The 14433-nt window shown below is 44.7% G+C and overlaps 1 protein-coding gene across 2 annotated transcripts in view; it reads right to left on the bottom strand.

The window, feature by feature from the left end:
• Positions 1 to 14433, bottom strand: part of faim2a (Fas apoptotic inhibitory molecule 2a) — a 48740-nt gene that overhangs the window by 25327 nt on the left and 8980 nt on the right. For both annotated transcript variants that reach the window (XM_078541176.1, XM_078541177.1), the window contains exons 2-4: positions 11939 to 12193; positions 2222 to 2355; positions 886 to 950 (exon numbers count right to left, since the gene is read on the bottom strand). In XM_078541176.1, coding sequence (XP_078397302.1) covers positions 886 to 950; positions 2222 to 2355; positions 11939 to 12149 — 410 coding nt within the window. In that variant the 5' untranslated portion in view covers positions 12150 to 12193. The remainder of the gene's footprint in view (positions 1 to 885; positions 951 to 2221; positions 2356 to 11938; positions 12194 to 14433) is intronic.

Below are 14433 nucleotides of genomic sequence, written 5' to 3'. Positions count from 1 at the left end.
TCAGGAGTGAGGTTAGGAAACATTTCCCCAAACTAAGGGTGGAAGATGTGTGGAACGCTGTTCCACAAAAAGCAGGTGCTTACTCAAGGAATAATTTTAAATCTGAGATCAACAGATTTTTTCTAGCAGAAGGATATTAAAGGGTATGAACCCTAGGCAGGCGAATGGAGTTAGGATACAATTTAGGCATGATCTTATTAAATGCTGGAACAGGTTTGAAGGGATGAATGGCCTTCTGTTCCTATGTTACTTTGTCAGCATCTTCCTCCCCTACAACCTCCAACACCCAGAAGGACAAAGGCAACAGACACATGGGAACACCACCACCTGCAAGTTCCCCTCCAAGCCAGTCACCATCCTGACTTGGAAATATATCGCCGTTTCATCACTGTCGCTGAGCCAAAATCCTGGAACTCCCTTCCTAACAGCACCGTGGGTGTACCTACACCACATGGACTGCAGCAGTTCAAGAAGGCAGCTCACCACCACCTTCTCAAGGGCAATTAGGGATGGGCAACAACACCCACATTGCAAAGTTTGTTATATTTTATTTTGGAATTTGGGAAATGACTTTTGGCAGATGGTTCACAAGGCAAGCATCCGAAGTGACCACATATGTCCTACATCAAGTCAATGGATTAATTCTCTCCCCTCTCCCATTCCTCCCTCTGCAGGGTCCTGATTCCATTAATAGCTGCAGCTCCTACCACTGCCCCAGCGGAGATGGGCCAACTTAACACAATCATTGGTGGAGCCTGGAACCCTGCTCCGTGTCAGCTCCCACTGGGAAACTCACTGAACCATTCAGTCTGTCAGGGAAAGGGGAGTTAACGCAGAGTGAGTTAGGCCCCAACTCAGTTATTAGAACAGAATGAAGAGACCTACCAGAATGTAAAGACTGCCACTATCGCGAAGGTCACCATTAGCTGTGCCATCAAGATGGCATAAACCTGGCAGGAGTAGAATTCACAAAAATCAGCTTGGGTTCATGATGCCATTATATAAAACATTCACCTCCCACTCTCAGCAGAGACAAGGATCCAATCCTGAGAAAAAGAGAGTGCAAGAGAGAGTGAGAGACAGAGCGAGAGACAGAGCGAGAAATATGGTCAGGCAGCGAGGCAATGTTCGCAAGGGAGGGAGTGACCACAAAGCCATAACACGTAGGAGCAGGAGTAGACCATTCTGCCCATCGAATCTGCTCCACCATTCAATGAGATCATGTCTGATCTGATAATCCTCAACTCCACATTCCTGCCTTTTCCCCATAACCCTTGATTCCCTTAATGATTAAAAATCTACCTCAACCTTGAATATACTTAACGACCCAGCCTCTACAGACCTCTGCGGTAAAAAATTCTACAGATTGACTACCCTCTGAGAAGAAATTCCTCCTCAACTCTGTTTTAAATGGGCGCCCCCTCACTCTGAGATTATGCCCACTGGTCCTAGACTCTCAGCATCTACCCTATCAAGCTTCCTAAGAATCTTATATGTTTCAATAAGGTCGCCTCTCATTCTTCTAAACTCCAATGAGTACAGGCTCAACCTACTCAACCTCTCCTCATAAGAAAATCCCTCCATCCCTGGGATCAACCTAGTGAACCTTCTCTGGACTGCCTTCAATGCCAGTATATCTTTCCTTAGATAAGGGGACCAAAATTTTTCACAGTATTCTAGGTGTGGTCTAAGTAGTGCCTTGAGTAGTTATAGCAAGACTTCCCTATTTTTATACTCCATTCCCTTTGAAATAAAGGTCAATATTCCATTTGCCTTCCCTATTACCTGTTGAACTTGTATGCTAGCTTTTTCAGATTCATGTACGAGGACCCCCAAATCCCTCTGTGCTGCAGCTTTCTTCATTTAAATAATATTCAGCTCCTCTATTCTTCCTGCCAAAGTGCATAACCTCACATTTTCCCACATTGTATTCCATCTGCCAAGTTTTTGCCCACTCACTTCACCTGCCTATATCCTTCTGTAGACTCCTTGTGTCATCCTCACCATCCTCTGGAGCGAGGGCACCAGAATGAGCGAGAGCAAGAGCCAGAGTCATAAAGAGTGCGTGTGCGGTGGCCAGCACAGGGGGTGTATGACAAAGGCCTGTGGTGGGGGGGGCGGGCAGCAGGGAGATGGGGGCAAGGGCATATGAGAGAGAGAGGCAGTGAGTTCAGGCACTGCTTGATCTGACCTTCAGTTGCCCAGATCTGCACCAACGCACCTTCTGGATAAACACGTGCCGTATCTTCTTGTTGTTCCAGGAATCCACGGCAAATGTATCGATGCTCCTATTGCTGCTCGGATCAGAGTACGAGGTGAACATGGAAGGCCCAAACCCACTGCTGTACCCAGTACCTGCAGAGCAAAGCAAAAGGCAAACATTGAACCCTGATTAGATTCTAACCTGCAACTCACTCCTCGGTATTCAATATTTCATATTCTCATTGCAGGTACAGTGCAGGTTAGAGACAACAAAAAACTCTCTTAACACAGTATAACATTTTTTGAAAAAAGACATACAAGCAAAAGCTGTCCGACACTGTTAAGTAACCACTTTCTGGAAAATTCCTATGTGGATTACACTTGACTGACTTGTCCAGAGAGGCCCCGGAATTTCGCACTTAAAAAGCTGTCAAAGCCCACTTCAGACAGAGGCGCTTGAGAGGTTGCAGAGACAATGGAGATTGATTACCACCTCAGAAGAAACCATCCCCTGTTGCGTTATATCTCAGAACGTGGACATGGTCTGAGTTGAAAGAAAGCAGACTCTTGTTTGTTTTTCCCTTTCAAATAATGAAGAAAATAATTAATTATCTTTTGGCAGTACAGAACTTGAGTATTGTTGAAATAAGAGATATGTCGAAGCTTTTCATCTTGCACTCATCAGGACACTTCACAAGAATACCGATATAACTGGAAAACAACAATTTATACTATATGTGAAGACAGTGCTGATTGGTTGGCAAGTGAACTCTCATTGGTAGAGGTGTTGCCATGGAGAATACACCAGTGATGGTGACTGACAGTTAACTGCCAAGCATAGTTTGAAATTTAAACCAGGCAGCTTGACCCTGATTGGTCAAGGCATTGCCCTGAGGAATGAGTCAATGAATGGCTGTTACTTAGTTTGTTTAGCTGAAACAGGTGCAATGTGTATACATGTTTCTTCTGTCTGCAAAGAACAGGGCCCTGTATATTAATATATGTAGCTTCCAATACATGCAAATGCAGCACATTGTGAGCCCAACTGACAATCTTAAATTAGTTGTCAATGTAATTCTTAGTACATGGAATATTATTTAGCAAATGTCCAATCGCGGAATCACATCTAATGTTGGACACTGTTTTGAATTTTGCAAGCACAGGTTGCTAGGGTACGGTCTGTACCCTGCCCGTTGCACATAGCGGCTGGGACATGCTGTTTGATATGGGTCCGCCAGTCTTTGGGACATATGGCCTACATACCTAGCATCACACTGGCACTGAAATTCATATACCACGTTACTCATTTGTGTGATAGGGAGAACGTCTTTTTGGCTTGACAGCAGCACCCTGTTAGTGGTGAACACCACTCGTGTTGCTACCGCATAGCAGCAGTGTGAAACAGCTAGCTTCACCTGTTGCTCAAATTTTTGAGATACCTTGCCCTTCCAGGGTAATCTGGGGTAGACTGGACACTTTCCAGGGCTGAAAGTGGGGGCCTTGGGCCCGTTCGTGAGTTTGCGCGATGTACAGCGTGAAATGATCTGACCAGAGTAGCCTTTATCTTGCAGGATGCCTTTGATGCCCCTATTTCAGCATCGAGCTTGCATGGTGACCAAATGGCTCGGACCCTATTTACGTGGTTACCGATAAGACCAATGTTATAGCGTGTGGAATTATAAGAATCCCAATGTGTATATTGACCAGTCAAGTCGGGTTTGCGGTAGGCCGTGGTAGAGAATCCTCTGGCAGATTTCTCAACTAGTACGTCAGGGAAAGGGAATTCATTTGACTGCTCCATTTCAAAGGTGAATTTGAGCACAGGATGGAGCCCATTAAGACATGTAAGAAAATTATTACACGCAGCTGCAAATTTAAATATAGCAAGCGCATCATCCACATATTGTAGGAGGTTAGGTGTCATTCCATCAAAGACACGTTTCTCATGGAACCCAACAAAGATGTTTGCAAGAGCTGGGCTAGAGGGGATCCCATGGCAACACCATCTATTTGGGGATACATGGTGTCATTAAAACTGAACTCAACTGCGCGAGTTGCCGAGTTCATAAGTTTAATGAATACTGATTCACGCAATGGTGGTGGGTCTGGATCACCATGATATAGTGCTGCAGCGCAAATATCTATGGCTCCCTTAAGTGGAACATTGGTGAAAATGATAGCAATGTCAAATTACTGTCGATGTGCAAGTCCTGTATGGCCTTCGCAAATGTGAAGGAGTTCTTCACTGTGCATGTGAAAAACTTGCTCAAAACTGGTTGTAACAATTTGCCCAACCATTTGGCCATTTTGTATTGTGCAGAACTGGTCACAGATAAGATAGGACATAGCAGGACATTACTTTTGTGTGTCTTGGGCAGCCCATACATACATGTACATAGTGAACGGTGAGAATGAACCCTGTCATATATATCATGTGGTAGCTCATTGCTCTTATACAAGTCCAGCAAGCATTTTCTTAGATTACTTTCAAGCAGAGCTGTCCGGTCATGTTGAGCGGCAGGTCCACTGGATACGAATTTGGATCCGTCATTAAGAATAACATGAATTTTGTTAATATAGCCACGCTTCTTAAGGATGACTATTCCCGCCCCTCTGTCAGGTTTACTGATGTGTAGGTCCGGGTTGGTCTTGAGGCCTCACAACGTTGTAAGAAATTCGCCTTGCTTGAGAAAGTCAGACGGGTCATTCGGAATCCTGTAATATGCGTGCAGCAATATGTGTGCGCTCAGTCAGCTAGGTGCACTTTAAAGGATTCAGTGTCTTCAATGGATGCTGGTGTGTGGTGGGATAGTTGGGAGTAGAGGAGTTCGAATTCAGTTAATAGCTTTTCCCGTTCGATTTGGAATGAGGGCACACCAAAATTGAAACCATGCGCAAGAACAAACTCCTCGCTTTCTAAGAGTACATGGTCAGAGGGATTTGTTATGTGTTTAGTGGCATCATTAATTGCGCTGCCAAACTGTTTCCGCTTAAGTGCGGACATGTTTCAAATGGGTATTGTTTATGGTGCGGTCATCTATTGAAGCAATATAGTGGCATAAAAGGATCAAATCGAAAAACAAAAGAAATTTGTGCACCCCAGGCCAAGCACAGTGTAGGACACGGTGTAAATTAGTAACACTGGGCAGAATTCTACCCTCGGATGGCGGGCAGGCCCCACCCACTCGGCAGTGGGCGGACAGCTGACCCCCGCCACCGAAACGGGGCCTGCCGCCATTTTGAGCTATGCGCGTCCTGTGCGGGGGGGGGGGGGATTCCCCAGCTGTCAAAGAGCGCACTGCTCCCTGAGGCAGAGTCCTGTCTCAGGGAGATTAGTGACAGGTAAGAAAAGTCAAAAAATAGAAAAATTAACAAATTATTAACATGTCCCCCTCATGTGACAATGTCACACGAGATGGGACATGTTAATAAAAATGACATAAACTTTACTAGACTTTTTAAAAACGGACATGAAGCCTCATCCCGCCAGTGGATGAGGTTTCCTGTATTATCAGGAGCCCGCTGGGGCTCCTGGCCTGCCCACCAGCCTTAAGGTTGGACGGGCAGGTCTTTAATTATCTTAATTACTCTGTCAATGGCCTCAATTGGCCATTGACAGGTCGGCGGGCGGACGGCTGATTTCGCTGTCCGCCCATCTTCCTAAAAATTTAAAGGGACCAGGATGACGACGGGGGTTCCTCCCAATGTCATCCCGCGTCATTTTCCCGTCGGCGAGCGGGCCCCGCCCCCAAATCGCCGACAGGAAAATTCAGGCCACTGTTACCATCTGTTCAATCTCATCTTGCATAAATCTCATCTCACATTCAAGGAGGAGGAGTTTAGGGGACAGTATATATTGAGGGGTATAGACACAGTTCTTTGCAGCCGAGAATGAGTGTCCAGGTGGCTGTGTTGCCTGCCCGGTGCCAGGGTTCAGGACATCTGCTTGGGGCTGGAGAGGAGCCCACAGTTGGATGGGGAGGATCAAATTGTCGTGGTCCTTGTCGATACCAACGACATAGGTAGGACCAGGAAAGAGGTTCAGCAAAGGGAGTATGAGCAGCTAGGGCTTAAATTAAAAAAAAGAGAACCTCAAAGGTAACAATCTCTAGATTATTACCTGAGCCACGAGCAAATTGGTGTAGGGTAAATAAGATTAGAGAGATAAAGGCGTGACTCAAAGATTGGTGTGGGAGAAATGGGTTTCAATTCATGGGTCACTGGCACCAGTAGTGGGGAAAGAGGGAGCTGTACCACTGGGAAGGGCTTCACCTGAACCATGTTAGACCAGTGTTCTGGCAAGTCATATAACTAGGGCGGTAGAGAGAGCTTTAAACTAAATAGGAAGAAATAAATAGGGCGTGTAAAGAAGGTACCAAAATAATCTTGGATAATTTTAATCTACATGTAGATTGGGTGAATCAAATTGGCAAAGGGGGAGGTGGCATAGTGGTATTGTCACTGGACTAATATTCCAGAGACTCGGGTAATGCTCTGCGGACCTGGGTTCAAATCCCACCATGGCAGATAAATCAATAAAATATATATTCAATAAAAATCTGGAATTAAAAGTCTCATTGCTGATTGTTATAAAAACCCATCTGGTTCACTACTGTCCTTTAGAGAGGGAAATCTGCCGTCCTTACCTGGTTTGGCCTACATGTGATTCCAGACCCACAGCAATGTGGTTGACTCTTAAGCGTCCTCTGAGCAAGGGCGCTTGGGAATGGGCAATAGGTGCTGGCCTAACCAGCGAGGTCCACATCTCATGAGTTCATTGGGTGTATTCAGTACAATTTTTTAAAAAGCAGTACGTTCTAGAGGAAACCAGGGAGCAGGCTATGAGATAGGATTAATCAATAACCTCAGGGCAAAGGAGCCTCGAGTTCTAAGCAATCATAACATGATAGAACTTCATATTCAGTCTGAAGGGAAGTAGCGAGGGTCTAAGACTAGTATTTTAAACCTAAATAAAGGTAACTATGAGGGTATGATGGCAGGGCTAGTGAAAGTGAACTGGGAAACAGGATTAAACGGTAGGACAGTAGAGGTGCAGTGACAGACTTTTATGAAGATATTTAATAACCCTCAGCAAAGATTTATCCCAGTCAGAAAGACTCTTTGAGAAGGACACATCATCCGTGGCTGAATATAGAAGTTAAGGATAGAATCAAATTGAAAGAAACACTGCACAAATCTGCAAAGATGACTGGTAGGTCAGAAGATTGGACCGATTTTAAGAACCAGCAAAGAGTGACTGAAAAAAAAGGGTGAAATTGTGTTATGAGAGAAAGCTGGCCCGTAATATAAAAGCAGATAGTAAGAGTTTCTACAAGTATTTAAATAGAAAGAGTAATTAAAGCTAGCGTTGGACCTCTAGTGAGAGTGTCTGAGGAATTGATTTTTTTTTCTTTATTCATTGGCTGTGAGTGTCGCTGGCTGGGCCAGAATTTATAGCCTATCCCCAATTGCCCTTGAGAAGGTGGTGGTGAGCTGCCTTCTTGAACTGCTGCAGTCCATGTGGTGTAGGTACACCCACAGTGCTGTTAGGGAGGGAGTTCCAGGATTTTGACCCAGCAACAAAGAAGGGACAGCGATATATTTCCAAGTCAGGATGGTGAATGGTTTGAAGGGGAACTTGCAGGTTCCCGTGTGTCTGCTGTCCTTGACTTTATAGATGGCAGAGGTTGTGGGTTTGGGAGGTGCTGTCTAAAGAGCCATGGTGAGTTCCTGCAGTGCATCTTGTAGATGGCACACAGTGCTGCCACTGTGCAATGGGGTGGAGGGAGTGAATGTTTGTGGATGGGGTGTCAATCGAGAAGGTTGCTTTCTTCCTGGATGGTGTCAAGCTTCTTGAGTGTCATTGGAGCTGCACTCATCCAGGCAAGTGGAGAGTGTTCCATCACACTCCTGACTTGCCTCTTGTAGACGGTGAACAGGATTTGGGAAATCAGGAGGCGAGTTACTCAACGCAGGATTCCTAGCTTCTGACCTGCTGTTGTAGCCACAGTATTTATATGGCTAGTCCAGTTCAGTTTCTGGTCAATGGTGACTCCCAGGATGTTGATAATGGGGATTTAACGATGGTAATGCCATTGAACATCAAGGGGTGATGGTTAGATTCTCTCTTGTTGCAGATGGTCATTGCCTGACACTTGTGTGACGTGAATGTTACTTGCCACTTGTCAGCCTCTTGCTGCATTTGGACATGCTCTGCTTCAGTATCTGAGGAATCGTGAATGGTGCTGAACATTGTGCAATCATCAACGAACATCCCCACTTCTGACCTTATTATGGAAGGAAGATCATTGATGAAGCAGCTGCAGGTGGTTGACCCTGAGGAACTCCTGCAGTGATGTCCTGGAACTGAGATTATTGACCAACAACAACAACCACCATCTTGCTTTGTGCGAGATATGACTCCAACCAGCAGAGAGTTTTGCTCTGATTCCCTGATAGTGGAAAACAAGGAAATGGCAGGGGCACTGAACAGGTACTTCATTATTCATTATTAGTCTGTCTTCACTGTAGAAAGCTTTCCAAAGATACTTGAAAATCAAAAGTTGAAAGAAAGGGAGGTGAATGGGAGGGAGGAACTTAAAACAATCACTATGACTCGAGAAAAGATGCTGGGAAAACTATTAGACCTAAAGGCTGACAAGTCCCCATGACCAGATGGCCTGCATCCTAGGGTCTTAAAAGAAGTGGCTGCAAAGATTGTAGATGCGTTGTTATAATCTTCCAAAATTCCTTAGATTCTGGAAGGTTCCCAGTGGATTGGAAAATAGCTAAATGTAACACCTTTATTCAAAAAGGAGGGAGGCAGAAAAGAGGAAAGTATTGGCCAATTAGCTTACCATCTGTCATAGGGAAATTGCCAGAATCCATCATTAAGGGGTTATAACAGGATACTTAGAATATCATAGTGTGATCAGGCAGAGTCAACACAGCTTTGTGAAAGGGAAATCATGTTTGACTAATTTATTAGAATTTTTTGAGGAAGTAACAAGCAAGGTTAATAAAGGGGAACCTGTAGATGTGACGTACTTAGATTTCCAAAAGGCATTTGATAAGGTGCCACATCAAAGGTTTACTGCACAAGGTAAGAGAACATAGTGCAGTGGGTAACATAGGGGGAGATGGTAGCGTAGTGGTAACGTCACTGGACTGGTAATCCAGAGGCCCAGGCTAATGGCACTGGGGACATGAGCCCATCTGGTTCACTATTGCCCTTTAGGGAGGAAAATCTGCCGTCCTTACCCAGCCTGTTGACTCCAGATCCATAGCAATGTGGTTGACTCCTAACTGCCCTCTGAAATGGCTTAGTAAGCCACTCAGTTCAAGGGCAATTAGGGATGGGGAACAAATGCCGGCCTTTCCAGCAATACCCACGTCCTATGAAAGAATTTTTAAAAATTAGCATGGATAAAAGATTGATTATCTAACAGGAGGCTACTAGGGATAAATGGGTCTTTCTCAGATTAACAAACTGTAACTGGTGGAGTGCCACAGGGATCAGTGATGGGTTTTTTGAACTATTTACAATCTACGTCAATGATTTGGATGAAGGGACCAGATATATGGTACCTAAATTTGCTGATGACACCAAAATAGGTAGGAAAATAAGTTGTCAAGAGAAGGTAAAGATTCTGTAAAATGAGTGGGCAAAAATTAGCTGATGGAATATAATGTGGGAAATTGTGAACTTGTTCACTTTGGCGGGAAGAATAGAAAAGCAGTATACTATTTAAATGGAGAGAGATCGCAGAACTCTGAGGTAAAGAGGATCTCAATGTCCTGGTTTTGTTTTTATTCATTCATGGGATGTGAGTGTCACTGGTTAGGCCAACATTTATTGCCCATCCCTTATTGTCCTTTTTCAGAGGACATTTAAGAGTCAACCACATTGCTGTGGGTCTGGAGTCACATATGGGCCAGACCAGGTAAGGACAGCAGATTTCCTTCCCTAAAGGACATTAGTGAACCAGGTGGGTTTTTACAACAATCGACAATGGTTTCATGGTCATCAGTAGAACCCGGGTTCGAACCCAGAGCATTACCCTGGCTCTCTGGATTGCTAGTCCAGCGACCATACCACTACTCCATCGCCTCCCCATGCATGAATCTCAAGAAGTTATTATACTGGTACAGAAAATGATTAGGAAGGCAAATGGAATGTTGGTGTTTACTGCAAGGGGAATGGAATATAAAAGTGGGGAAGTTTTACTGCAGCTGTACAGGGCCTTGGTGAGACCACATCTGGAATACAGTGTACAGTTTTGCTCTCATCAGAAAAAGGACATAATTGCATTTGAATCAGTGCAGAGAAGGTTTGCATGAATCTGGAATTCGCTGCCCAAGTTGGTGGTAGAGGCAGAAACTCTAAACTCTTTTAAAAAGTACCTGGATCTGCACCTTAAGTGCTGTAAACTGCAGGGCTATGGGCCAGGTGCAGGAAGGTGGGATTAGAAAGGCACCTGGGTGTCCTCAGGCTGGCATGGACAAGATGGGCTGAATGGCCTCCTTCTGTGCTGTAACTTTTCTATGGTTCTATGACTCATTCCTGGGGTGAAGGGCTTTTCTTATGAAGAAAGGTTGGGCAGGTTGGACCTGTACCCATTGGAGTTTAGAAAATGAGAGGGATGTGATCTTATTGAAACATTCCTAAGAGGATTTGACAGGGCAGATGCTGAGAGGATGTTTCCCCTTATCAATGAGACTAGAACCAGGGGACACAATTGAAAAATAAGAAGTCTCCCTTTTAAGATGGAGAGGAAGTGAATTTTTTTCTATCGGAGGGTCATCAGTCTGTGGAATTCTTTTCTCCAGAGAGCATTGGAGGCTGGGTCATTGAATTTATTCAAGGCTGAGTTAGACAGATTTCTGGTAGATAACAGAATCATGGGTTATGGGGGACAGGAAAGTAGAGTTGAGACCACAATCAGATTGGCCGTGATCTTACCAAATGGTTTGGCAGGCTCGAAGGGCCAGAGGGCATACCCCTGCTCCGAAGTCCTATGTTCCTAGAAATTAATTTTAAATGAACAAAGCAAAGAGGTGAAACAAGCAGGTTGGAAATCTGAAATGAAGTGCTGTACAGGTGGGGAGAAAAGACAGACCAAAGCTGCCACTTTGATGAGAGGAGGAGGCCTGGAAATTTTGCTTTTCAGATCATACGATGAGCCATTCGGCCCATTGAGTCTGTGTTGGCACTTTGAAAGAGCTAGCCAATTAACCCCACACCAACCCCTGCTCTTGCCCCATAACTCTTAAGTTTTTCCTTTTCCAGTATTTCTCCAATTCCCTTTTGAAAGTTATGATTGAATCTGCCCTTTCAGGCAGCATGTACCAGGTCATAACTTGCTCCACGCTGACCAACCTTCTGTTTCCAGGTTTCTTTTCAAACTGAAGTTCAGTTCGCAGTCACTGGAATACAGGAACAGAAGTCAGCAAACATGAGCAACACAATTAGGAGTTCACACAAAGGGTATGGAAATGCAGGACCCACTCCCCGTAAAGAGGCTGGGATTCAACTGAAAATGTCAAAACTTGATAGATTTTGTTGAATAAGGGGATTAACGGTGACGGAGCCATGGCGGGTAGGTGGAGTTAAGATACAGATCAGCCATGATCTAATTGAATGGTGGAATAGGCTTGACAGCTGAATGGCCTACTCTTATATTCCTTAGTACTGAATGGGCTTTGCAAACCTTAGGCATAAAAGACAGATACTTACTGGGGTTGGGCTGTACAAATGCCCAGCTGGGATGTACAGGCATAGTTGTAGGCTGAGGCACAGGCTGCTGGCCTGGATAAGGCTGCTGGATAGGGTAAGAATGCTGTGTTGGATAAGGCTGCTGTCTGGAGTAAGCCTGCTGGTTTGGGAATAGCTGCTCCTTACTTGCCATCACCTCAGCGTAGCTTGGCGGTGCCGCAGGGATTGCCATGATTCAACTGCCGTGCTCTGTTGAACAGGAAATGGGACAGGATGCTTGGAGAGAAGAGAACACAGTTAGAAGTTTACATAGGTACACTTGCTCAAATCTTCAAGGAAATGAAAAGAAATCTCATTTCTATAGAGCCTTTCTCAACCTTAACAAAAAGTTATCTTGTGTGTGGAGATGTAAGACATGGGCATGGTTCTTAATGAATGCTTTGCATCTGTTTTCACAAAAGAGAGGGGTGAAGCAGACACTGTAGTTAAGGAGAAGTGTGAATTATTGGATGGAATAAACATAGTGAGGGTAAATGTTTAGCTTCTTTGAAAGTGGATAAATCCCCAGGCCCGGATGAAATGTATTACAGGCTGCTGAGGGATTGATCAAGGATAGTCAGTACGGATATGTTGACAGGAGATCGTATCTGACTAACTTGATTGAATCTTTCGAGGAAATAATGAGGAGGGTTGTTGTGGGTAGCGTATTTGATGTACTCCATGAGGCCTTTGATAAGATCAGACATGGTATCAGTAAATTAAAGTCTCATGGGATCCAAGAAACAGCGCAAATTAGATACAAAATTGCTCAGTGACAGGTAGAATGAAAAAATGTCTTGCATTTATATAGTGTGTTTTTCATGACCATTGGATGTCTGAGAGCACTTTAAAGCCAATTAAGTAATTTTAAAGTGTAGTCACGGTAACACAGGAAATGCGGCAGCCAATCTTGCGCAATGTGTCAGGAAGATATAATAATTTTCATGCTGTTGTTGGAGTTTGTTGTGGAGTCAAGTGGCGGTGAGGTCTGTGTCTGTGTGTAGGACTTGATTGGGTTGAAGGTGCTGGTCTGCGGGCTTTGATGTGTCGGAGGATAGGCTAGGTTTGAGATGTTGGGTGGGTGAATCTAGGTGTAAACGGAACATTTGCATTTTTAAATGAACCGGACTGGCTTGGGTTCAGTGGAGGGGGTTGGGGTGTTTCGCCTGACCAGGAGAAGTTAAGAAACAGTGGCCAGGATTTTCCCGTCGGCGATTTGGGGGCGGGGCCCGCTCGCTGAGGGGAAAGTGACGTGGGATGACATTGGGAGGAATCCCCGACGTCATCCCAGTCCCTTTAAATTTTTAGGAAGGCAGGCGGACAGCAAAATCAGCTGTCCGCCCGCCGACCTGTCAATGGCCAATTGAGGCCATTGACAGGCTAATTGAGATAATTAAAGACCTGCCTGTCCAAGCTTAAGGCTGATAGGCAGGCCAGGAGCCCCAGGGGGTTCCAGATAATACAGGAAACCTCATCCACTGGCGAGATGAGGCTTCATGTCCGTTTTTTAAAAATTTAATAAATTTTATGTGTTTATTATTAACATGTCCCATCTCGTGTGACATAGTCACATGAGGGGGACATGCTAATAATTTTAATATTTATCTATTTTTAGACTTTACTTATCTGTCGGTAATCTCCGAGACAGGACTTTGCCTCAGGGAGCAGTATTCTCTTTGACAGCTGGGGATTCCCCCCCCCACCCCCCGGCACAGGAAGTGCATAGCGCTTCCCATTGGGCAGGCCACCTCAAAATGGCGGCGGGCCCCGTTTCGGTGGCGGGGGTCGGCTGTCTGCCCGCCGCCGAGCCGGTGGGGCCTGCCCGCCATCCGAGGGCTAAATTCTGCCCAGTGTGCTTATTTTTCCCAAAGATTACCGGCATAATAAATTTTATTATTAGAGAGGTAAAGACCTAAGACACGGTGAAACAATGGGAATTTGGATTCAAAGGGGAAATCTGTATAAAGGAGATGAGGTTGTGTGTAGGAAGGAAGGTATTCTAAGATCTAACACAAGTGTGAAAAGCCTCCAGCATCTATGCCTCAAGCTGCTGTCTACAAGGAACCGGAGCTGAGAAAAGGCCCTTTAAATTTGACTGGTTCGGGTATTGTGTGCCACTTTGCCTGGGGCTTTTCAAATCTGTGTGTCTTACTGTTGCCTTAACAAAAGTGTAACTGGGAACTAGATTAACTAGGGAATTTAGAAGTTATCATAGTGGTAATTTGTAGATCTATGTATGTATTTAAAATCACTTCTTCCATTAATAAAGGTTTAATTTAGCTTTTTAAGAAACCTATAAGACTCGGTGCTTTTATTTCTACTGAATTCAAGGCACGCGTCTCGAAATATATACAAATTGCAAAACAGTTGTGGCAGTTGTTTGAAGTTTCCCTTTGGGAATTGAGCAGCTCAGCATTTACCGTCGGCTGTGCCATAACACAATGTGATCATGACCAGATCATCTCGGTTTTTTTGGG

The sequence above is a fragment of the Cetorhinus maximus genome, chromosome 4, assembly GCF_964194155.1.
Source record: "Cetorhinus maximus chromosome 4, sCetMax3.hap1.1, whole genome shotgun sequence".
Taxonomy (NCBI): Eukaryota; Metazoa; Chordata; class Chondrichthyes; order Lamniformes; family Cetorhinidae; genus Cetorhinus; species Cetorhinus maximus.
Note: the sequence above shows the minus strand (reverse complement) of the source record. Positions and strands in the feature narration are given on the sequence as shown.